Consider the following 24,755-nt stretch of genomic DNA (forward strand, 5'->3'; position numbering starts at 1 on the left):
TCCGGGCTGAGACAACTCTAGGCCCCCCTGGCAGCCTCAGCTGAGCTTCCATGGACCCCTCCTGGGTGTCTCCGGCAAAAGCAGAAGGCCGGGCTCCATGCACTTGCAGATACTTGTTAGGATTGTTCTGATTTGACAACTTCCAACATTTCCACACGCCGAGAGTGCCCCGAGGCGTGGCCAGCAGCGAGCCCGGATCCCCAAGGAGAGGGAAGCCCCCCAGGGCTCCTGGCACAGGGGCACCGTGCAGGCAGGAGGGCTCCCCTCCCCTGACATGGGGTGGGGAAGATCCCGGGATAAAAGCCCTGCCCACCTGCAGGAGCGAGGGGTGCTTGGGGGAGAAGGGAAAGCTCAGTCACTCCAGCATCTCTCCGATTTTCGAGAAAAACAAGCCAGGCAGCTGTGGAACAACCCTTGTGATTACTGTCTTCACCCTTCCAAAGGACGCTGTCTCCCGGGCTGGCACACACGAGCTGGTTTCAGCTGTCTGCTGCACGCTGAGGAGCTGCTCCAGTGAGACGTGACGGGTGGTTGTGGTTCCCACAGAGTAAACAGGGGGGTGACACCCAGCCGGCACAAAGCCACGGCCGGCTGAGCGCATGTGGCAGGACACAACACTGAGGAGCTGCAGAAAAGGCTCAGAGCAGAGCTTCTTCCCCATCCTGAGGCCGTTCGGAGGACGCGATGGGTGGGTCTGGGTGTGCGCCGTCCTGCAAAACAGCGACCAAACACCACAGAAAACGTGCTGAGCTCGGAGCTGCTGAGGTTCTGCTGTGTCATCTCCTGCAAGGACAGGCCAGGGAAGCCGAGCGCTCCCAGGGCTCACCCCGTGCCGCCAGAACTGCGACGTGCTGGGGAGGGCGAGCTGCTCTGCCCGGCCGGAGGGGAGGGAGGGAATCAGTGCCACAGCCAAGAGATTTATTTGCACGGGATTTGGGGAGCAGGAAACAATGCCGAAGCCGCCACCCAAAAGGATTTATCCCCCCTTGACCCAGACACCATCAGCAGATATGGGCAGGATAAGGAATGGAGAGATAAGGAATGGGCCGAGGTGGCGCGTGCTGTGTCTGACAGGAATCAGCCTGGGGAATGCCGGGGCAGAGCTGATCCGGACTCACCTGCCGCGGCCTGCGGCTCCTCTCGCCCGCACCAGCGGCTGCCAGGACACCCGGGCCCGCTCCGACGGGACCGTCCTTGCTCTGCTCCGCGGCTCCAGCGGCGCTCCCTGCACTCTCCCACACATCCCTCACCGCGCTCTCCCTCGTGTCTTCACAGGGGCTCGGCCGTTCCCCCTCGGCTTTCACTCCTGCCTGCTCCATCCCCTGCTCCATCCCGGCCCTGCCCCGCGCTGTCCCTGTCCCCGGAGCCGTCGGGCACAGCCCTTCGCCTGCTGCGGACCCTCTCGCCCCCGGTTCCACTGGCCCGTCCCCACGGGCAGGGGGGCTCGGGGAGGTTTCTGCAGCCGGCCCTTCCCCCAGTGACATCGTTCCAGGCACCTCTCCGTGCCGTGGGGCCCCGAGCACCGCGCCCGGCTCCCGCTGCGCCTCGTCCCGGCCCCCGGCCCCCGCCGGCACCGCTCCCCTTCCCTCGCACCCTCCCGCCGCCTCCTGGCTCTCCTCTCGCCCACCAGCCGCAGGTCCATCGCCCACCCCTTCCCCGTCCCTCCCAGACTGGGCGACCGCCTGGGCTGTCACCTCCTGTGCCACTGCCGGCCCTGGCCCGCCCTGTGCCCCCCGCTCTGCTCCTGTCACCTCCTGTGCCACTGCCGGCCCTGGCCCGCCCTGTGCCCCCCGCTCTGCTCCTGTCACCTCCTGTGCCACTGCCGGCCCTGGCCCGCCCTGTGCCCCCCGCTCTGCTCCTGTCACCTCCTGTGCCACTGCCGGCCCTGGCCCGCCCTGTGCCCCCCGCTCTGCTCCTGTCACCTCCTGTGCCACTGCCGGCCCTGGCCCGCCCTGTGCCCCCCGCTCTGCTCCTGTCACCTCCTGTGCCACTGCCGGCCCTGGCCCGCCCTGTGCCCCCCGCTCTGCTCCTGTCACCTCCTGTGCCATCGCCCCTGTGCCCGCCCCGGCCACTGCCGGCCCCCCGAGCACTGCCCCGGACACCGCCCCGGCCACTGTCCCGGACACCGCCGGCCCCCTGCCCGGGGCTCCCGGCCCGGCGTGGCCGCCCAGCACAGCGATGGCCACCAGCCCCGGCTCCCCCGCCCGGGGCCCGCACAGCCCCGCCTCGCCCACCACCCCCTCCCCGGGAGACCTCCCCTTCCCTCTCCCTTCTCCACAGCCCAGCCACCCCTGTGTCCCGGCTGCCGCCTCCTCTGAACCTGCTGCTCTCTCTGCGGCCTCCTCGTCACCTCCCGAGCCCGCTCCGGCCGCCCCAGCAGACCCTCCCACCACCTCTCCTTCGGCTCTTCCTCTCTCTGCTCTCTCTGTCTCTGCTTTGCTGCCCTGGGACGGGTTTACACTCCAAAGCGCTTCTGCTGCACCCTCCTCCTCCTCCTGCGCTGCCGGCGTCTCCTCCGCCCGCACTGACCCTCCAGTGGCAGGAGCCCCCCGAGCCCCTGACCCCGGTGCCGCTTCCCGGACAGGACCCGTGCCAGGCTCCACAGACTCTTCCATCGTGTCCTCCACCCTCCGGGGAGCCTTCCCTCCCACCTCCCATGCCTGAGCACTCTCAAGTTCTGCCGCTCCTGTGACAGCTTTCCCCGTCTCCAGCCACTCTTCTCCTGACGCTTTCAGCTGGGAAAACTCACTTGGCTTTACAAACGCTTCCCCTCCTGGTGCTGCCTCTCCTGTTTCCACATCCCCCAGTGCTTCCCGGAGAGCCCCAGGCTTTCCCATAGCCTCTTGCCCTTCGGAAATGTCTTCTTCCACAGCCTCTTCTCGTTCAGGGCCGGCAGCTCCGGCAATCCCACCTGCTGCCCTGCCAGCACCCTCCACAGCCTCCTCTCCCTCTGGCACAGCGCCCACCGCAGCGTCCTTCCCTGCAGACCCTCCCTGCCGCGGGGACTGCCCTGCCTGGGACACTGCTTCCCCCGCCTCCTCCTCCTCTGCTGGCGGCCCTGCTGCTCCTTTGGGGCCTTCCTCTGCAGCCTCCTCCTCCTCCTCCTCAGTGATGCCCCCAGCGCCCTCCTGCCCCCGGGGCACGGCTCTGTCTGCCTCCCATCCTGGCAGTGCCCCAGCTGGCCCCTGTCCCCCAGCCGGTGCCTTTCCCAGTGCCACCTCTCCCTCCACCAGCACCTGGTGCTCCCCAGGTGACACCTCTGTGCCCAACTTCATTGTCCCCCCTGTCCCCTTTTCTCTGGGATGTTCCCCGGGTGTGGATTCCTCCAGCGCAGCCCCCGCGCCCGCCTGGGGCAGGGAATGCCCTGCCCGTTCTGCTCCTCCTCGGTTCTCTGCACTGCCAGCCCCTCCCTCAGCAGCACCGTCCTGCTGCAGGGTGTGTCCCTGTCCTGTGCCCTGCCCTGTCCCCAGCCCTGTCCCCAGCCCTGTCCCCTGCCCTGTCCCCTGCCCTGTGCCCAGCCCTGTCCCCAGCCCTGTCCCCTGCCCTGTGCCCTGCCCTGTCTCCAGCCCTGTCCCCAGCCCTGTCCCCTGCCCTGACCCCAGCCCTGTGCCCTGCCCTGTCCCCAGCCCTGTGCTCTGCCCTGTGCCCTGCCCTGTCCCCTGCCCTGTCTCCAGCCCTGTCCCCAGCCCTGTGCCCTGCCCTGTGCCCTGCCCTGTCCCCAGCCCTGTCCCCAGCCCTGTCCCCAGCCCTGTCCCCAGCCCTGTGCCCTGCCCTGTCCCCAGCCCTGTCCCCAGCCCTGTGCTCTGCCCTGTGCCCTGCCCTGTCTCCAGCCCTGTCCCCTGCCCTGTGCCCTGCCCTGTCCCCTGCCCTGTGCCCTGCCCTGTCCCCAGCCCTGTCCCCAGCCCTGTGCCCTGCCCTGTCCCCAGCCCTGTCCCCAGCCCTGTGCTCTGCCCTGTGCCCTGCCCTGTCTCCAGCCCTTCTCGTACTGCTCCTCCTGCTGCCTCCTGCACGTCAGGGCTTCTCTTCCCTCTTGCCAAGGAACTTCCATCTGGAGCTGGTAGGAAAGAATGAGACGTTGGTTTACTCAGCACCGTGTCAGTGTGACAGGCTTTACAGGGTTAGGGCTAAAGGTGCCATTTCCGCTCTGCAGGGAGGGGCACCAGCCTGGGCACCCAAAGAGAACTTGCTGTGCTGCTGTCTTTGGTTCTGCTGTTCTGGCACAAAGAATGTCAGCAAAAATGTTGATGCAAGGCCAGTCACGCCTGCTCTGCCGCCCTCCCTATCTGCAGGGAGCTCGTGTGTGTGTGTGTGTGTGTGTGTGTGTGTGTGTGTGCAGCACCCATGAGCTTGACAGTGACACTCACAAAGTCAGGGATAGCGGGCAAATTGCTCATGTGAAATATGCCCACAAAGGAGGAAGAACATTCAGCTTCCTGTGGATTCTGGGATATCCAGGAAATAATACAGGGTTGATTCCTGCCCCTGGGAACCAAGGCATTTCCCAAGGAGGCTGCACACTACCTGGAAGCACATGGAACCTCACTGCATTCCTGCTTTCCACAGCTATTTTCCTGACTCTCAGTTTTTTCATGGCCTGGGTTCTTCTCCTAGAACCCTTTAACTGCCAAAAAACCATTAACTATACATGACTACAGATGCCAGCTAGTCATCACCTGATTTTTTTACAAGTTAGGAAAGAAAAAAGCACAAGGAGACTTTGATAGCCAAAGGAAAGGGAAAGGGCAAACACTTCTGTTAAAATACTTCAGGTGAGCAATTTAACCCTTGTCCCTGACTGACAGCCAATCTTACCTCCGCTGACACCATGCTCTGTATTTGCTGCATTCTTTTCCTCCTCACTGGCACACAAATCACCAGGTTCAGGGTCAGAATTCACAGGACAATCATTTCCAGTTGCTTTTTCTATTTCCTCCTGGACTAGTTTGCAATCTTCAAACACTATCACAAAGAATACAGGAAGCAAGAAAGAGAAACAATTAAAGAGCAAAAGGGGAGTAGAAGCCATCCCAGCTTTAAAAGGGTTTAAAATTCATTTTTGGACAACTCCTCACACTTGAAACAGAGAACCACGGAGCCAGTGCTCCATTCTGAGTGGACACTGAGCTCTCAGCGGCTCCAGCAAGTTCCTGAGCCGCACCGTGCACAGTGCAAAGGCAAACGCAGCAGCACAGGCATGCAGAGCCGTGCAGGGCGACTGTACTCACCAGCCCCCTCCTCACAGCAGGGAGACTCTTCCTTGCCATCCTCCACGTTCAGTGCCCTGCTTTCCCAAGGCACTGGGGGACATTTCTCCTCCTCACTCGTGTCACTTTCTCCCAACTCAGTCTGTTTGAATTCCCCATTAACCTCAGGATTGTCATGCTGCATTGCCATTATGTTTTCATGAAAAATTCTGGAATCTTCCCTTGCTGTTGGAGCTTCTGGTTTTGCCTTTTCTGCTTCATCTATTCCTTTCTTCCCCAGTGCAGAAGTCTCCTGGTTCTCCTCCATTCTGAGCAGTTTCTTCTCCCCGTTCTCATTTCCACAGGGTGCATGTGCTGCACTGTCAGATGGACTTTTGATGTTGCAGTCCTCTTTGCCGTTCACATTGTCTGTCATCGTGTCATGAGGGTCAGTGTCAGTGCTGCACTGAGTGCTCATGGATGAGACAGAGCCTGCAGGCCTCCCCACTGAAAACAGCAAACTTCATTTAGTGTTTGTCACTAAACTTCTGCTCATGAATGATTCTGACTCTGCAGGCCTCCCCTCTGAAAACAGCAAACTTCATTTAGTGTTTGTCACTAAACTTCTGCCTTCACTGGGCGCTCACAAAGGGGCACAATCCCATCCAACAGCATTCTTGGGACTACACCATCTGAGGATACTGTGACAAATTCCAGAAAGTGTAAATAGAACAACATTGCCCAGATGCATGAAGTTTTAAAATTAAAGCCATTTAATGTGGAAGGGTTTTTTTCTGATAATGGAAATACACCAGATTAGTTCTATCAATCACACGGAGATACACCTCCAAATGCACCTCCAAATATAGCTCAGACAGGGTTTAGCACAGACCAACAGCTTCATTTTTGATATGTCATTTTGACAAAAGATTTCAACCATGGCAACAATCCCTCAGTGCCCTTCTGTTAACTCATTGAATATTAGAGATCTCCAAAACCATCTGTAAACCCTTCAGGTTGAACTGGAGATGAAGTTCACTGTCTCCTCTAAGAAAACATACAGACATCATCATTTTAAATTCATAAATGGAAAATCTGAGGGGGAAAAAGGCAGAAATCCCTCATTTAACAGTGAGCTGACCAGCAGAGCTGACTGCTGCACAGCCTTGCTGCTGTCCATATTCTGGGTTCAAGAGGAGATTGGTCTAACTCGAGGCAGAAAAATCCAGTCAAACTGAGTAAATAACTGTCGGAACTATAACCCATGCAGAAGTGCATGTTCTGAAAAAGACGTTGCACCAAGAAACCGTACAGCCCCAGTTTAAAGATTCCCACTCAGAGTACTACTTCTCCACCACAGGAAAATCCAGATGGGTTCCTCTACAGACAGAGTCATAGAATCACAGAATCACAGAATCACAGAATCACAGAATAAGCTGAGTTGGAAGGTGCCCACAAGGATCAAGTCCAACTCCCAGCCCTGCACCATCACCTTTCCCTTCAGACAATCTAGTTCTAGATCTCTGGCACAGCCAAATAAATTCGGGCCATATTCAGGGCCATTAAAGACAGCACGTTAAAACCCAGGGTGGCCTGTCAGGTTTTTTGGGACCCCTCAGGGGCTGTAAGGGGTCACAGATCCCCATTTGTGAGAGGCTGCTGACACGGAGAGCTGTCCTGCCAGGGTTCTCAGGGCCAGCCTGCTGCCAGGCTCCATGTCAGCACCTAAACAGCCCAGAAAGGCCCATGCTCTCACTGCCAGGGGGCTGCCTGCACCTCAGTGGCAGAATTAATAAAACAGCTGTCTTTCACCATTTCAGTCGGAAGGGCACAGGATTTCCTATGCAGGCTCAACGTACATACTGGGCACACACAAACTGTAAAACATGCATCAGCTCAGCTTCTCCAGGCCTTGTTATGAACACAACTAACCTTGTTGATCATCTTCAGAGCCCCTGCCATCAGAACATCCGTCACTTTCATCTTTTTCACTGTCAGAGCCCTGCAGCACCTTCTGGGATGAGGTTTCACTCTCCTTTCCATCGTCTAAATTACGGGTTTTATCATCTGAGGATGACTCTGACACTCCATTCATTTGATCACCAGTCTGTCCTTCTTCATTAACTTCTTCATCTGGTTCAAAATCATCATCATATTCTAAAACAGAAGAATTGTAGTGTGAGACAGGAAACGGAATTCACAATTAATAAAGTTCTTTTTAAGCAGATAGAAGTTAACATACTTAATCTCCTTTTGCCCTTGAATTTGCTCAGTCTTTTTAAAGCCACGAGAGAATCTAAGACCACAGATAGGAATTGTAAGAGCACATTATCATAAAAAGGATCGTGTTCTTCACACAGCAGCAAAAATGCAGCAAAACTACAACTACGATTAATATATTAAAACAAAAATAAACAAAATTACCAGCCATGGAAAGTACTAGAAAAATTCGGAGCTGGGAAAATTCAGAAATTAAATGTAAGAATCTCTTATTACAGAAGGAAAAACTGGTGGTGATGGAAAAAAAATCACAAACAATTGAGAAAGCTGGAGAAAGGTAAGATATTGTAGCACACAGTAGGATAAATGTGTATTGACATGGCTAAATAGCAAAGAAGTGTCTCATAAGCTCAATGAATTTAATGTACTCCAGCCAAAGGGCACTGCAGAGGCACTCTGTCATCACCCTGCTCCAGCGTGCTCCTCCAGGGCCCAGGGGAACAGCCAGGGCAAGCAAAGCCTGCACAGAACTACCACTCTGACATCCACACTCTGGAGTCCAGCCTGACAAGCTGTGACACCTCAGAGATCACAGAGGCAGCTGGGCTGGAAGGGATCCACCAGGATCCTCGAGTCCCAGCACTTTGCCTGGCTCTCCAGGTGAAGACCCTCTTCATGCAGGTGCATTGGAGAAGGCTCCCCTTCCCCACCAAAGCTGTGCCGGGCGCACCCCGGCCCCAGCACAGGGATGTTGGTGGTTCCCACCCCAAATCCGGACACGGCACTGCTCCCTGCACACGCAGGGAACACACCTGCACCACGCAGGCCAGCTGTCCCTGCTGCCACACCAGCTGTCCCTCGTGCCCATCATTCCTCACTTTGCAGATTTAATTGCTGCCCTCCTTTCCTTCCATCAGGGCTTTTACACACTGAAATGACAGAACAGCAAGGACAGAAATGAAGAGCTCCTGATGCAGAACCACTTAGGCAAACAAACAATTACCAAGACAATGAGAACTAAGGGAATAAGGAGATTTATTTTCCTGTATTAAAAATCAATTGCAGTGTTAGCAGTGAGGTCTCTTTAGGTGACTGTCAGAAGGGCAGTTCCTCCTGAAGGAAAAACGCTTCATTAATCCCAAACACACATCCGGAGGGATTAATAACTGCCAGATGAGCAGCAACACGGCAGAACTGTGAAAGCAAAAATAGGAATAGGAAGTAGGAATTAAAATCTCTCTGTGAATGCGATGTGACACAGACATCACCACATCCTCTCCTATTTCCCATCCCCTGCTCATGTTTGGGAATACTGTACCACTATGACTGGTGTCTCTCTGACTCTCCTTGTCCTCCAGACTAGATTCGTCTTCTGTTTCCTCCTCGCTGGACTCCTCTGCAGTCTCCAGTGTTTCCTCCTCAGTTTCCACACTTGTTTCATTGCACGGCACGGTGGCTGACACCGACTCTTCCACTGATTTCTGCTCAATGCTGTCACATGGGTCGCAGTGCAGAGCATGTCCCCAGCAACACACCGGCTTGTGACAGCACCTGGACCTCCTCTTCTTGGGAGGGAACAGCTTTTTGTCCAGCCCCATCGCAGCAATGCACCTGTAAAACAACACAAATGGGGAAGTTTTGCTTTTTTCTTCCTTTGAACAATGGAGGGCAGCAGACACAGGGAGTTCAGCTCGTTATTAGCAGTGGAACCAAGCACCCATCTGCCTGTGCACTGACACCACGGCCCCCAAGGAGAGGCACCCTGAAACCCCAGAGAGCTCCCCTAACACAATGCAGTTCTTCCCTGAAGGACAGTAATGCTGCCCGCACTTACGGGCAACAACTGACATACAAACAGAACCAAGATTTTTACAGGTGCCCATTAATTTGAGGCTGCACCAAGCACTGGCTGTGAAGACAGAACCACTGAGAAAGGCAGAGGAGCTGTGAGTCAGACGAGTCCTGGATCAGATCCTGCTGTAACTCCCCGAACCGTGATAACTGAGGGTTTGTGGGTGAGACTGGGGGTTCCTGAACTTATCTGCTGGGTCTAAGAACTGTGGGGGAAGGAGAAGGTTGAAAGGTAATAATTTTCTCGTTCTCTTTTCCTACCTAAAAGAAACCCAAACAGATGGAAAACAAAGCATTTTGAATGAGTTGTTGAGACTGCTCCTCCTGTATAAAATGGAGTGCTGTGCTCTCTCTCTCTCTTGCAGTCAGGAGCTGTACAGAAATGCTGGACCTTGGCCAGCAGAAAGCTCCCAGAACAAGGCTGACAGCACAGCACAGAAACCACTGCAGCATCACCTCGGTGTGAGCCAAAGCCCTGACCCTCCAGGGAAAACCAATGGGACTTTTACTGGGAACCAGTGGGCACTCAATGCATGTCAGAGCAGAAAACAAACCCACGAGAGCGCTTGGCCTAAAGGGATGTGAAAATTGTTGTCATTTATAGGGAAATCAGGTTAATGCAGATGGGGTTTAGTCATCAGATATGGTTGGCTGGATTGATAAGAGGCAGGAAAAGAGAGATATCACTAAGAGCAAGAGGGAAAGGGGGACAGAAAGGGGAAGTAACTTAGGAATGAATTAATTAGTTTTTGGTTACTATATTAAATTCAGAAAATTCACTTCAAATCTTTCTAGAAATCACAAAAAGCTGAGATTTGGGCATTTCCTAACATCTATAGCTACTATATCCATTCTGAGTTCAGATGCTTTTCACTCCTTTGAACATGCATTTACATAAATCATGTTCATTGTTACACTGGAGCAAAAATTATGGTACAATAAACTGGCTTCTTTTTTTTTTTTTTTCTTCTTAGAATTCAGTCCTCATCTGAAGGAACAGAGTACACCTCTGTGGAGAGTTTCTTGTTCCATCTGCTTGCTACTCTTTTAAAAATTATTTATTAACAGAACATTAAGGATTTTAAATTATCCACATGTCCATAAGTTCACTTGTATGGCCTGAGTTAACAATTACAGAAAATGAAGATTTTATGAAAATGAAAACCTCTTGGCAGAATCTCAGCTGTTGGTCACAGCAGTGACTTTTGCCCAAGCCCAAGACCTTTCTGCACATATTTAGTTTCTGAATCATGGCAAATACTCAGTGCTGCCTGATTCTGAAGCCAGGGGGGTATCACAACAGAACCTCACTTCAGGGGCAGAGCTGTTTAAAAATCAACTATCACAAAAAAAGCCTCTGGAAACCACAGCTAACTGTGCAGCATGCTCGGTATTTCTTTCACAGCCACACGGGAGGAGCTCGTACCCCACCCCGGAGCCAGTGCCCCCTGCTCCAGCACAAGCACTGTCCCCAGGCTGTGCACACACCACGGGGACCCCGGGAGGTGACACCTGACAGTGACCTCCATCCTGCACCTCCCAGGGGGCACTGAAACAGAGCAGGTTTTACAGAGCTGTGTGGAGCCAGAGAGATGAGAGAAGAGAAACGAGGTGGAAACTCCCTCCAAAGGGAGTCCCAGGGAACAAAGTGCACTTTCTCCACACCTGTAGCAAGGAGGAGCTCCGGTGACATGGAGAACCCTGAAGTAGTTGTTTGTGCCTCGCAGCTGGGAACACCTCTGATATCTGTACTCGCAGCAAGAGCTCAGCCTCTCAACCTGCAGCCCGTTGAGATAAAAGGTGAGGCTGAACGGGAAGCCCAGGTGCCTCTTGGAGGTGAACTGGAAGGTATCTGCAGTCACAAAAAGAAAGGGTTCGAGGAAAAGGATTACCCTTCACTGTCAGCCTGTTGCAGCTGCTGTGTCTCAGCTGCACCACCACAGCTCCAGCCCTCTGTGGATGGGCACGGGGCTCTCAGGTCTGTTCGACAGCGGGTTCAACTCTTCCCCTCCACACACAGAGCCCTGGCTCTGCCAGCCCCAGAGTCCTCAGGTGGGACAGCAAGGACAAGTGTCACACTGTCAGTCTGGCCACTCTCAGCCACAGCAGGACAAAGGCCAGAGCCTCCCAGCCATTTCCTGTGCCCAGTTTCCCAGAACAAAATCCATCTTTAACTGGTGTGATGGAATTGCACTCACATAAAAAGAGATGGGAACTGGGCTCCCACTACATACTTCTCCTTCTGGAATAACATTCGCTGATGTATTTTAGCAATGCAGGTGACCCCTTTTTAAGGACATTTTATTGCTACAAGTGCTCTATTAACGATATATCTCTACAGAAAATTAACCTAAGCCACAAGTATCTTGCTAAATCAATTCTCTAAATTCTTCTACCATCCTTGTAAAAGTAACTGTAACCTCACTTTCAACCATGGGACAGCAGATCCAGATTTAATGTGGAGGCAGGTGTTATAAACACCCCTGGATGCACATATCTCGACCAAGCTGAGCTGAAATCATTCTGATGTCAGGGCAAAGTTTTAGCTAAAACAATGTTGCCAGAATCAATAGGAACTCTCTGACTCCGTCCTTACCTCCTTCCAGCAGCTCGCCTTTGTAGACACAAATGTTTTCTGTTCCACAGTGCTGCTGATAGACTCTGATCTCATCCTTGTACTCTCGGTGGGACACGTGTTTACTCTTCCCTCGGTAGACCATGGTGACAAAGGCGTTGCTGCACAACGGGGACTTGGGGTACCCTCTGGTATTCTGCAGCAGAAAATGCACAGGAATGCCTTCAGCTGCCGGCTCCAACAAGGGGTGAGAACAAAGCTCACATCTGTGCAGCACGCCCTTGAGACTTCCAGCCTTTTATAACAAGTGCTGAGCTGATAAAATTGGGAAGTGTTTGTAACATGCAGAGGGTCTGGGATATATTTCCAACCGGAAACCCAATGCATTGAATAGCCCTAAATTGCAGGGACCAGGTTTAATGACCCACATCATTCCTCCCAAGTCTTGGGTTCCCACAACTTTATTTACAGGAGTTAAAACTGGCTGGAGACAGTAACTGATGCAGTTCACAAATCCCTGAGATCCTGGTGCCAGAGACAGGATCAGAGTGACTGAAGTGGAAGGCTTTGAATGACAGTTGCTATAGGTTGTTGTTCAGCACCTTTTTTCTCCCCAACTGATGAAAAACACCAAATGTTTTAGCTTACAGAGGCATGCACAGCAATTACATATTTTTACAGTTAGACATTTTCCTCATGCAAACTAGGCATGCCCATCTTTCAGCCCGAGGCAAACGCCCCAGCGAGGGCTGGAACACAGCTGCACACGTTCGGACAGGCCTCACCCTGATCAGCACTTGCTCGTTGAAGCCGGTGGTGGGGTAGAAGCGCGTGGCTGTGGAGGGCTCCGGCCGCAGCACCAGCGCCCGCCGGCGCCTCCCGCGCATCCCGGGCGGCGGCACCGGCACCAGGCACCGGCCGATGACGGGCAGCCGGTACGGGGACACGCCAGCCATGGCATCCAGGAGCCTCAGCTCATTCCTCTCCCCCTGGAAAAGCATTTTAACCAAGTGGCGCAGCTTTTGCTAAAGCAGCTCCAGAGCGGGTGGAACTGGGCATGGTCTGACTGCTTGATACTCTGAGCAACATGCGTCCTGCTGAAACAGCTCCTTGACTCAGGGCCTGAAACTTGGCTCAGTGAAATATTTCTGGGCTAAACCCCTTTCTTTTAATTTGCTAGGCAACATTCTTCTTGCTTGAAAGTGTGACCCTCAGAGATGCAGACAGCCCTGCACAGCCAGCCCTGGCTGCAGCCCTCATCTCAGACAGAACCCTGCACAGCCCTGCAGGGCTCCCCTGCAGCTGGAAAGCACAACCCCAGAGCAGCCAGCAACAGAAACATCACTTGGCATCGGTTATACAAGATGTGCCTCAAAATGCTGCTTGCTCCTCTGAATAGAGATTGAGTCCCCTTGCAGGATGAAATGGACCACGGCCCCCAAGAGTGAGACATCACTAGAGAACAAGTTCTGTAAACACTGCCTGCTGTGGCTCTGAGTTCTGCATCGTGTTCTCTGAACTGACATCTGATTTAGCTGTTTTGTCAGTTGTGAGTGCTAAAGAAACCATTAAATCACCCATCATTTGAGAAGACATAAACAGGACCAACCAGCAAATTCCTGGAGAAAGAATCGTAACCATCCTGATGCACAGCAAATGCAGATCAGAAGGGAGTTGTTTACACAGTGTCTGCCAGCCACTGGTAGCAGGTCACAGTCCCACCCCAAAAGCCTCTGACCCCATGGAGCACATATCACAAAACCAATTACATTATGTTTTTGATGAACAGAACAGAAGACAAGTCCAAATATCACTTTAAAGTAACTGCGAATATATCAAGACCATGTTTGACTCTCATTCTCCCAGCCCACTTAGCATGATTTTATAATATAAAAGGTAAGTCACCACATTTTTACTCACTGTGATCAAGAACTAGGCATTAGTCCAGTAAGACAATGTCTTGAAAGTTGAGGGGAAGTGAAAAATGACAGTTTAAATAAAAGTTGATGCCATTTGAAAGGGATGTTCCCTGATGTATAGAGTTCTGGGAGCTACAGTACTTAAACAATATTATCAAACTGTCCCGAAAATGCTATTATTTTCAGAAGGAAGTACAGCCTCACCCCACAGGCAAAGTGCTGATCATGTTCCAGTGCATGGCACTTCTGTTTGGAAGCCTTTGGTACAGACCTTGCTGCAGCCCAGCCGGGAAGGGGCTGGAGGTGAGGGAGCTGCTGCACATTTCCTGGAGCTGTGTTTGGTCGTAAGGAACTCTACAAAAGGAGAAAGAAAAACAATGACAGAATCTCAGTGTATAGATTCCAGTGCAGAGCTGCACCACAAAGAAAAACAGCAGCACTGATGAAGATATCTGGAAGTGACGAGTGATTTCCGGTACCTACAGGACATGACATTGTCCAGTCTGCCTCCAAAGGGCCAGACCCTTTTAGGCACCTCTAACTGACCATCCAAAACAACTCCTGGCCATAAATACAAGGTTTGCTACTGTCCCTTCACCACCCAGCCTCGGAGCAAACACAATAAACTCACAGAAACTGCTGCAGTTTGCTATGGACTTCAGCACATGGACCCAAAGAGAGTGCACAACAAAAATGTACCTATTTTTGTTCAATATTCAGCTCTTTTTTTGAGTGTTTTACTTCATGTTTTCCTTGTATGCCCTTCAGAATGCCAAGTTAAAATGTTAACACCTGTTTCACTGAGGTTAACTCACCACCTTAGAGGGGGAATGCTCCCTGCTTTGGTGCTGATGAGGATAATGTCCACAACAACGATCAAGTCCAGGTGCTCTCTGTAAGAAGAGAAGGTCATTCGGGACTCAAAAGTTTCTCTTCATTCTGCACTAATTATCATTACTGGTATAGAGACTCAGTTGAAACTGAGCTAGACATTTGACCTTTGACTATAGACTTTAGTACCGTTATATTTCAAGAGTATATTAACACCTTTGCTGTTAACAAAGAGCAAAAGCCAGAGCTCCTAGACCACAGCCCTCTGGAATGAGCTCCAGTCTGATTTCATCCCTTCAACTCTCTTTTCTTAAAGACCCCCACCATTTTCAGGGCTTTACAACGTGTGTCACCTTGTCTATAGCCCCTGTGTCCACTGACAAAGTCCAACACACTGATTCCGGCCTACCTGAGGTCATGATGCAGCTAAAAGGGAAAGACTGAAGCAGATTTATCAGAGAGCAAAGTTTTTGGGGTGTTTTCTAGGTTCTGCTGTGCCATTCCTGCAATACTAGTTTCTGGAGATTCCTCTTTGCCAGAGCTGGGCAAACAGGAAATCAGCCTCAAGTGATCGGGGCTGAGGCCCTAACCCAGAATGATCCAGGCAGTGAGAGCTCTGTCCTCAGGCCCACGTGCACATTCCAGCTGCCTGTGCTTCCAAGAGAGCCCACGGAGAACTGATGGAACTCACCCGGTGTGAGTGACAAGCTCGTTCTCCAGCCGCCAGAGGACAGAGCTCGTGGTGGCACCTCGGAGCCGGTGGTGGATGTGGGCAGTGCACATGGGTGATTTCTTCTGCTGTTCTTACATTCTCCACCTGAAAGAACAGGAATTTGGGATTCTGAGGCACTGAATCCAAAGACAGTGATTGTCTCGTTACGTCCGTCTTCCACTGGACAGCTGTGACAATCAGCTGGCCTGGATCCAATGGAACAGCTGGATGGAAAGGAAACCGTGGGAGAATGTGAGGGACAAGCAAAAAGACTTTCCCCCGCCTCTGATTCATTTTCCTGCAGCTCTCTCCAGATGCTGATCCGTCAGATTCAATTCATGTCTGTTTCTGTGTATCTCACAATTCTTTGTTTGAAGGTCTCTTTGCTTTTTTAAATTTGAGGCACCTGCCACTTCCCTGCTGTGCTGCAGCCTCTCCCCACCTTCTCTTCTCCCCGACCCAGTGCTGGGACGGCTGCCCCACTGGAAACAGACAGCTCTGTCTCTCACCCTGCCTTGCTCAGCCACCTGCCTTTCTCCTTTCAGATCAGCCACTCGGATGAGCTCACTGGATGGATGAGGTGAGAATTAAATTACAGGCTGGCTCCAGCCAGGCTCCTGCATCCCAGCACAGCACACACAGATCAGGTATCTGCAGGCCTCTTACTGAAGGAAGCATTCCTGGTTTACATTCCAAAATTATCCGAACCCGGGATCCCTTGACAGGGTGCCAAAATCGCTGCTCCTGGGGGTGACTTCCTACCACAGGGGTTCCACCAGCAAACAACGCCTTTGCAATTTCATGGTGACCAGTGTCTTTCGGGAAAATCTCCTCCTGTCTTTACCCCATGACTTGCTAAAAGATGTATTATTTACAATTTAACAGATCTGACGCTGTTTAGCAGCTGCTCAATGAAGCAGACACCTTCTCAAGGCACTCTTCTCTAAGCATTCATGTTCCTAATACAGAAATAAAATGCTGAGCATGTTTCTGACAAAACGAGGATGACTTTTCCCATGTGAATTCAGGCAATTGCAGGGGGAGAAGAACTATTGATTTCTACGGGATTTTCATGACTGTAACTACAGAATCAAGTTCAGCCTACATGACACCTAAATGAAGACTCCTGAAACCTCTATCATAACTCACGTGCCCGTTCTGCCCAGATCCTGTGGAGAGGCAAACAACCTGACACATGAGCTCAGTGCTCATCAGCAGTCAAAAGCAGAGAGGGCTAGAATTACTAAGAGGAGAATGTATCTTGAATTATTCATTCTGTTATGGTTCCCCATTTCAAAACAGAAATAGTAGAACGAGCAAAGGTAAAAAAATAGCAACAGTAATGAGAAGCCTGGAATGGCTCAGGTAAGAAAAATTCAGACTGGGGACCTTCAGCTTGGAAATTTGAGAAGGAATGTGAAGAATTTATGTAAAACCACAGATGCCTTGGAAAAAGAGAACATTTAATAACCTTTGTCATACCAAGAACAAAGGAGCATCGAACAGACATATCAGACAGCACATACATTTATCACTAGGCAGAAATGCAAGGAGGTACCATTTCATGCAACTCACAATTAAATCACCCAACCAAGAACACTGCAGAAGTAGAAGAATAACTAGATTCAGAAGGATTAAATGCATAAATGGAAGCTCCTGAGCTTCTGGACAAAGGATGAAGGAGATGTAACTGGGGCAGGACCATCCTCTACTTGCCTGCTTGTTGTACTTTTCTATGCCAGAGACAGAGCATTTGTCTCAATGAATCACTGGTCAGGCTTATGGTTATTACTCGACACACGCAAGACTGCCAGGTCCCATCAGCACCCAGCAGTGCTCAAGCCTTACCTCGACTGGCTGCATCCTGTCGCTCCTCCTGGAACATTCCCGCCTCCTTTTTACCTCCCGCTGGTGATGACGCTGTCAATGCAAGAGGAAGAGAAACCCCATTACTGGGCACTATGAGCTGCCGCTGTGTGCAGGAACTCTTGCTTCTGTCCTGCTTGTCCCATGCCTTCCCCCGGCCACTCCCCTCACTGAGCCCCTCACTGTAATAAAACTGCTGAGGACTGAATCCATTTGCATTTTACCTGCATATTTTCACATAGCCAAGGGAACAACTGGTTAAGTGGGTAAAGTTGTAGGAACCAACTCCATTCCTGACACACCCCAGGAATGTGCCCAAATTTTGCACTCAGAAAATATATATAAACATGTTCAAACTGGTTTGTTTCTATCAGGATTTTTTTTTAAGCAAACTAGCCCTGTGAATATCATCTCACAGTCTGGGAGCTGCCAAAAGGCAGTAAGGAAGCCAGGACAGTGCCGGCTCTCACAATAGCATGGTTTGACAACCAGAGGCCCCATGGCGGTTTCATGTGGGGAACTTCAAGCAGAAGGACTGTCCTTTTCGCCTGCAGGAAAGAGCCTCCCAGGGAAGCATGAGGGCACAGACGGAAAACAGCCCAGTCCAAGTTAGCAGCCCCAAGGAAGGAAGGAAACACCTGAGAAGGCTCACACACCCTCAGGAAGGGCGTACCTCCATGTCAAGGATCTTGTGAGATATGGCATCAGCCAGGCACTTCAGGACGTGTTTCTGGTGGTCCCTCCTCATGGCATTGAGACGGTATTCTTTCTCAGGTATTATCCTTCCACTCCTGGAGACCTGCCATACACAAATAGTACTGAAAGTTAATGAAAAGGAGATGAAACAGTACCATTCCCCAGAAGACCCCTTCCTCCTCCGGGTTAGTTTCCACCTCTGCCCTGTCATGGCGCTGGAAGTCACCTTCCAGCACTGTGTTATCTTTGGCCCCAAGAGCTCCACCAGCCAAAGGGAAGGAGCAGCAGCCACATTTCTGATAGCCCAGGGCACAGCCTTTCCCTTCACAGGCCACTGCCCAAAGGGGTGGAAAGGATTTAACGCTTGCCTCCCTACTGCACCTGCCTGCGCAAAAGAGAGTCACACCTAGGAGCGCACCAGTGCTTTCAACAAAATGTTCAGCATACTCACCTTTACCAGATCCTTTGGTTTTCCATTAAACACTTTTGGAAAATAACACTGAAGCTATTTAAGCAAGTCAAAGATGCTTATATTTCACTGTATAAAAACCCTGAGTGAATCAATATGATGCTGTATATCTGCAAAGTGAAACACTTCACAGAGGGGAACTCCAATGAGCAATAGGAAATATGGAAAAAAAGCATTAAAACATTCTGAATTGAATGTAGAATTGAGGGAAACTTTTCAGTCTCACCAGTCCTGATTTCTGAAGATGTCTTCTTATCCTGGCATTGCTGAAATATCCAACCAGGTGTTTGTCTGTAAGACTGTTGTAGGTTTCAAGAAGTCTGCAAAAAAAAAATGGAGATGTTTATAACTCTCTTGACTGACAAACTGTTACAGTTTAAGTTAAACAGAGATACCCAATAGTTTCCTACACAAAATGCTGCCTTAGTTAATCACCCTGGATTTGGTCAGACGAATGCCCATTAGATTATGTAAAAGCAGTTTCTTGTGGCCTCCTGGAAATTCGTAACAGTGACTTGTCCCTAAGGCCAAGAGCTGAGCGTGGAGCAGCACTGCCACCACCACAGCATGGGACCTGGCAGCTCCTCCACCTGCAGCTCCCACAGCACCCCTAGGTGACCGGCCCTGACCACGGGCAGGAGAGGGGAGCTGGATTTCAGCTTCATAGACACAGCTGGAATGGGTGATCCGCTCCTGGGTGACTGGCCCTGACCACGGGCAGGACAGGGGAGCTGGATTCCAGCTGCACAGACACAGCTGGAATGGGTGACCAGCCCTGACCATGGGCAGGACAGGGGAGCTGGATTCCAGCTCACAGACACAGCTGGAATGGGTGACCAGCCCTGACCATGGGCAGGACAGGAGAGCTGGATTCCAGCTGCACAGACACAGCTGGAATGGGTGACCAGCCCTGACCATGGGGAGGACAGGAGAGCTGGATTCCAGCTGCACAGACACAGCTGGAATGGGTGACCAGCCCTGACCATGGGGAGGACAGGAGAGCTGGATTCCAGCTGCACAGACACAGCTGGAATGGGTGACCAGCCCTGACCATGGGGAGGACAGGAGAGCTGGATTCCAGCTGCACAGACACAGCTGGAATGGGTGACCAGCCCTGACCATGGGCAGGACAGGAGAGCTGGATTCCAGCTGCACAGACACAGCTGGAATGGGTGACCAGCCCTGACCATGGGCAGGACAGGGGAGCTGGATTCCAGCTGCACAGACACAGCTGGAATGGGTGACCAGCCCTGACCATGGGCAGGACAGGAGAGCTGGATTCCAGCTGCACAGACACAGCTGGAATGGGTGACCAGCCCTGGCCACGGGCAGGACAGGAGAGCTGGATTCCAGCTGCACAGACACAGCTGGAATGGGTGACCAGCCCTGGCCACGGGCAGGACAGGAGAGCTGGATTCCAGCTCACAGACACAGCTGGAATGGGTGACCAGCCCTGACCATGGGCAGGACAGGAGAGCTGGATTCCAGCTGCACAGACACAGCTGGAATGGGTGACCAGCCCTGACCATGGGCAGGACAGGAGAGCTGGATTCCAGCTGCATAGACACAGCTGGAATGGGTGACCAGCCCTGGCCACGGGCAGGACAGGAGAGCTGGATTCCAGCTCACAGACACAGCTGGAATGGGTGACCAGCCCTGACCATGGGCAGGACAGGAGAGCTGGATTCCAGCTGCACAGACACAGCTGGAATGGGTGACCAGCCCTGACCATGGGCAGGACAGGAGAGCTGGATTCCAGCTGCACAGACACAGCTGGAATGGGTGACCAGCCCTGACCATGGGCAGGACAGGAGAGCTGGATTCCAGCTGCATAGACACAGCTGGAATGGGTGACCAGCCCTGACCATGGGCAGGACAGGGGAGCTGGATTCCAGCTGCACAGACACAGCTGGAATGGGTGACCAGCCCTGACCATGGGCAGGACAGGAGAGCTGGATTCCAGCTGCACAGACACAGCTGGAATGGGTGACCAGCCCTGACCATGGGCAGGACAGGGGAGCTGGATTCCAGCTGCACAGACACAGCTGGAATGGGTGACCAGCCCTGACCATGGGCAGGACAGGGGAGCTGGATTCCAGCTGCACAGACACAGCTGGAATGGGTGACCAGCCCTGACCATGGGCAGGACAGGAGAGCTGGATTCCAGCTGCACAGACACAGCTGGAATGGGTGACCAGCCCTGATCATGGGCAGGACAGGAGAGCTGGATTCCAGCTCACAGACACAGCTCCCCGGCCACTCTGCCATGGCAGGGACACCTTCCACTGTCCCACGTTGCTCCCAGCCCCATCCAACCTGCCCCTGAGCATTTCCAGGGGTGGGGCAGCCACAGCTGCTCCGGGCAGCCTGTGCCAGGGCCTCACTACAATCACCAGCTACCAAAGATCAGGGCTTCAAAAAACTGAACCTCAGATGTGAAAGTTGAACACAAAACCTGAAGCATCCATAATCAGCAGTTATATTGTCCAACTATTCTTAGCACAGCCATATCTTACTTCACCCTGAGGAAAAGAGAGGAGTCAGTGACACCAGGATGCAGTTTGTAATACTCTAAATCCTTTCACATTTGTACAGTTTTCACGCCCAGGTACAGGTTGTGTGATTTGTTCAGCCTGACCTCTGGGCTCTCTGGGCAGGATGTGCTTTGGTTACACAGGAGACTGATCTCTTTTGTTTCCTTTGGCTGCAGATTTAAATGCACTGTGCCTCTATTACATCCCTTCCAGCTGGATAATTCAGTTAATGTCTATTGCTATGCTGATCTGCCACACACAAAAGCATATTCAAGGCAAGAAAGGACAATTTTTTTAAAGTAAAGAGATCATGGATTCACAGGAATTTTATGTGGGGTTTCACAATAACCTCCAAGGTAGCTGCCAACAATAAATTAAACTTTAAACAAACAATGTAGGTTACCCTTTTATGCCTGTTAGTTAAACCCTGGTAGGATAGCAACTGTTATATGTTACTTTTTTATCCACAGTTTGCATTTGAAACTATCAGATTCCACCAATTTTGCTGAGTACCCATTTATGGTATCACTTGGCAACTGCATGTTGAGGCAGAGAAGAAACTCAATCCAACTCCTTTTCATTCAATTCCTTCCCTCTAAGATATCCTGGACTAGTCAAAACTAGTTAGATAAAGATATCCTATAAATAGTTAAAATGCAGCTCCCACCTGAACACAGCGATGTGGCAATTTCTGTTTCACCAAAGCCTCAAAACATGTATTTTCTCATTTAAATTATGAACAGGCTGGCCCTCAAAAATGTTGAATTAAATTCAAAGTTCAAAAGGTATTAGAGGAAATAAGGAAATGTGTTGAGCCTGAATCAAAACCCATTATCACTGGAAAGAATGCAAGCCCACCAGGCCCACCGGGGTCTGGCTGCGCCGTGCTGCCCACACAAACATCAACTTTAAAACCTCTGCAACAGGCAGAAGTGCAGAACTGACAAAATCCACGTCAGGAAAAAACACAGCAAACTGTGAAAAAACACATAACTGTGTCACAGTAATCACATTCCTTTTCTGGGTATTCCTGGGACTCCCTTTCCTCTGCCCATTTATGCTGTTCATTCTTCTCTCCAAAAATGCTGGGGTTTTATTAGAATAGCAGACAATTTTCCTGGCACAGAACCTAAACTGACTGATCTGTAGATTCCTGGAGTAGGTCTGAAGCTCTTCTCGAGATGAGTGTCATGTTTGTTTCTCTGGCATTGCAGCCAGTGACAACACGTCACTCTTAAAGCAGTAATTTTATATTTAAGGTTATTTGGAATTCTGTGATGCTATGATCATTGACACTATTATTTATTAGCAGTGTATTTGTTCTCAGCTGGCAGCTTACCCAAAGCACTACACTCAGAGCCAGAGCTGTGTACCATGGTAAATTTTAAGACCACTCTCACTCATTTGGAAGGATATCAAGACAAAGCCACAGCAGGCATCCTATGGGTTTTGTAAAGCAAATCTTCCCAGTTAATATTTCACAGTGCAATTAAATCAGCGATCACCAAATAAACGATGTGAGAGAGCACCAAGGCTTCAGTTATTAATTGGCAGAGTCACAGGGGATCATGGTGCCTGTGCTCCACCTGGCACCTGTCTCCCTTTCCCCCCCCCCAGAGGAAAGTTAAAGCCTCACAACCAGACACGGAGCTGGGAGCCAAAGGGCTGTTCTGCTGATTTCTTGTGTGGCCCAGGAGCAAGTTCTACCACGGCTTCCTTTCTCAGCTCATTGCCCACTGTACCAGGATGTGCCAAATCTTGTCACAGAGCCCTGCAGAGGTTCTCTGCTCCTCACTGTGACATCAGCTCGGGGCAGCCCGGATTCTCTGAGCTCACACGCCGCAGGTCCGCAGGCCGGGAGGTAACCAGGGCATCACCACCCGCAGCCCGCAGCCGCATTCCCGCGGCTCCATCGCCGTGCGCGGAGGAAAGCCTTCCCCGAACGGAGACCTCGGGCTCCCGGGCGCCCGCAGCTTCCCCGGGGTGTCTCAGGGCAGGTCGGGCCCCCCGAGCCCCCCGAGCCCCCCGAGCCCCCCGGCCCCGGTGGGGGCTGCGGGGGCGCCGCTGCTGGCCCCGATCCTGCCCCGCTCCCGCGGGGCTGACTGGCCGGCACGGAGCGGACCCCGGCCCGCGGGCCCCCAGCCCGCCGCACTCACCGGGGCTGCGGGGCGCTCATGGCAGCGGCGGCGGCGGCACAGCCCGGCCCCGGAGCCGGAGCCGCGTCCCGGGCGTCGCCAGGAGACGGCGGGAGGGAGGGAAGGACGGACGGAGGGCCGGACCGGAGGAGGGGAGGGAGGGAGAGAGGACAGGGAGGGAGGGAGGGAGGGAGAGACGGGAGGGGGCCGGTGCTCCGCCCGCCGCCCCCGCGGAGACACAGAATCACAGAACCTCAGAACTGCCGGGGTGGGAAGGGACCTCTGGGGAGTCCAAGTCCAAGCCCCTGCGGAGGCAGGGTCACCTAGAACAGGTGACACAGGACGCACACAGGTGGGTTTGGAATGTCTCCAGAGAGGGAAACTCCGCGCCCTGCCCAGGCAGCTCTTTGAGAGGTTTGCCCCCCTCCATGGAGAGAATCTCTTCCTCATGCTGCGGTAGAACTTCTTGCGCTTTAGTTCGTGGCCATTGCTCCTCATCCTGTCGCTGGGCATCACTGAACAGAGCCTGGCACCATTCTCTGACTCCCTTTGGAAATATTTGTTTGGATTGGTGAGGTCCCCTCTCGGTCGTCCCCTTTCCACACTCACCACGCCCAGCTTGGGCAGCGTCTCGGCGTTGGAGAGATGCTTCAGAGACCCTCTGCTGGACCCACTCCAGCGGCCTCTTGTCTTTCCTGCACTGAGGAGCCCAGTCCTGATTTCCATCTCTCAGCCCAGATGACAGGAAGCGCCAAAGTGTGCGTTGGCAACGGACACCTGGTTTACTGAAATAAAGGAGTTACAACCACCCACCCATGCTCGTTTTTCCCTTCTTCCCGCGGTTCTTGTGAGTCCCAGCTGAAGTACAAACTCACAGGGTAATGCTTTCAGTGACTGATCTGAGCAGAGATCCCTGCAATGAGGAAGAGCAGGGACAGCCTTCCCTCCTGATGCATCTGTTCCAAAATGTCAGACTTCGCCATCCTCAAGTTTTCTGTGGCATTATCCACCCACACTCAGTATTGATCTACCTTCTGTAAAGGGAGCAATTATTAAGGACATCAATATTCTCTTGATATTTTATCTTCCCAACTCTGTAATTAAAGTCTCAAACTAATTGTATCATCCTGCAGCACAGGAACAGACACAGGACAATTACAACAGGGAGGCAATTCCACTTCTAACGACTAGAAAATGTAGGCAGCATTTATTTGGGGCACAATGAGATTAACAAAGAGCAGCTGCTTTTCAGAACAATCCGCTCTTTTCTGTTTCAGAACAGTTTCCAGAACTCTGCATTGTAGACAACTCCTCACTTTGAACCCCCAAACCTCTCCTGCAGATGCCAAAGTCAGCACAAATACCAGAGCCTGTTCAACCCTTCCAACCACCCATGGCAGCACCAAGCAGGCTGCAACTGGGAACCACTGCCTCCAAAATCCCATCCCGTCAAATCAGAAGATTCTTCTCAAACTGAGAGAATTATTCCGCCAAACTCAATGGTCTGTGGCCCCCAACTCTTCCTCCATCCTTTTCTGCACTGCCAAGGGGCAGCATGCCCCAAAAAGAGCCGAACCAAGGACTCTCCAGGGTGACACATTCTCTGGATGGGCGGCTTGCACAAACCAGACTCACCTCAGTCCTACCTCATTAGTTCTATTCACACTGCTTCTTCCAAAATTAAAAAACTCCTTCCATTTATGCAATGCATTGGAAATTGACAGAAGAATAAACGTTATATGATGTTCCCAGTAAGTGTCCCAG

The 24,755-nt window shown here is 52.1% G+C and overlaps 1 protein-coding gene across 1 annotated transcript; it reads right to left on the minus strand.

Annotated features, from left to right (window-relative positions):
• Positions 1-396: 396 nt before the first annotated feature.
• Positions 397-23,086, minus strand: ERICH3 (glutamate rich 3). Its single transcript, XM_066193039.1, has 18 exons — positions 23,013-23,086; positions 18,549-18,642; positions 17,831-17,956; positions 17,140-17,211; positions 15,271-15,396; positions 14,564-14,641; positions 13,953-14,102; positions 12,615-12,818; positions 11,851-12,025; positions 10,920-11,106; positions 8,722-9,014; positions 7,116-7,340; positions 5,226-5,690; positions 4,813-4,959; positions 3,959-4,054; positions 1,959-3,448; positions 1,119-1,682; positions 397-710 (listed from the first exon to the last, which is right to left on the minus strand). The coding sequence occupies exons 1-18, from the start codon at positions 23,030-23,032 to the stop codon at positions 639-641; spliced, it is 4,584 nt and encodes a 1,527-aa protein (XP_066049136.1). The 5' UTR covers positions 23,033-23,086; the 3' UTR covers positions 397-638.
• Positions 23,087-24,755: the final 1,669 nt, after the last annotated feature.

Source organism: Chamaea fasciata, unplaced genomic scaffold (assembly GCF_029207755.1).
Source record: "Chamaea fasciata isolate MVZ Bird 193981 ecotype frontalis unplaced genomic scaffold, bChaFas1.0.hap1 SCAF_10, whole genome shotgun sequence".
Taxonomy (NCBI): Eukaryota; Metazoa; Chordata; class Aves; order Passeriformes; family Sylviidae; genus Chamaea; species Chamaea fasciata.

What these genes read in the sequence shown, in the direction of transcription:
- ERICH3 (XM_066193039.1), bottom strand. Translation starts at nt 23,032, where the DNA reads ATGAGCGCCCCGCAGCCCCG. An exon ending in GAGCTTGTCACTCACACCGG is followed by an intron (nt 14,642 to 15,270) that starts GTGAGTTCCATC and finishes CTCTTCTTACAG; the next exon opens with AGAGCACCTGGACTTGATCG. An exon ending in GGAGCTCCTCCTTGCTACAG is followed by an intron (nt 9,015 to 10,919) that starts GTGTGGAGAAAG and finishes GTTGTTTTACAG; the next exon opens with GTGCATTGCTGCGATGGGGC.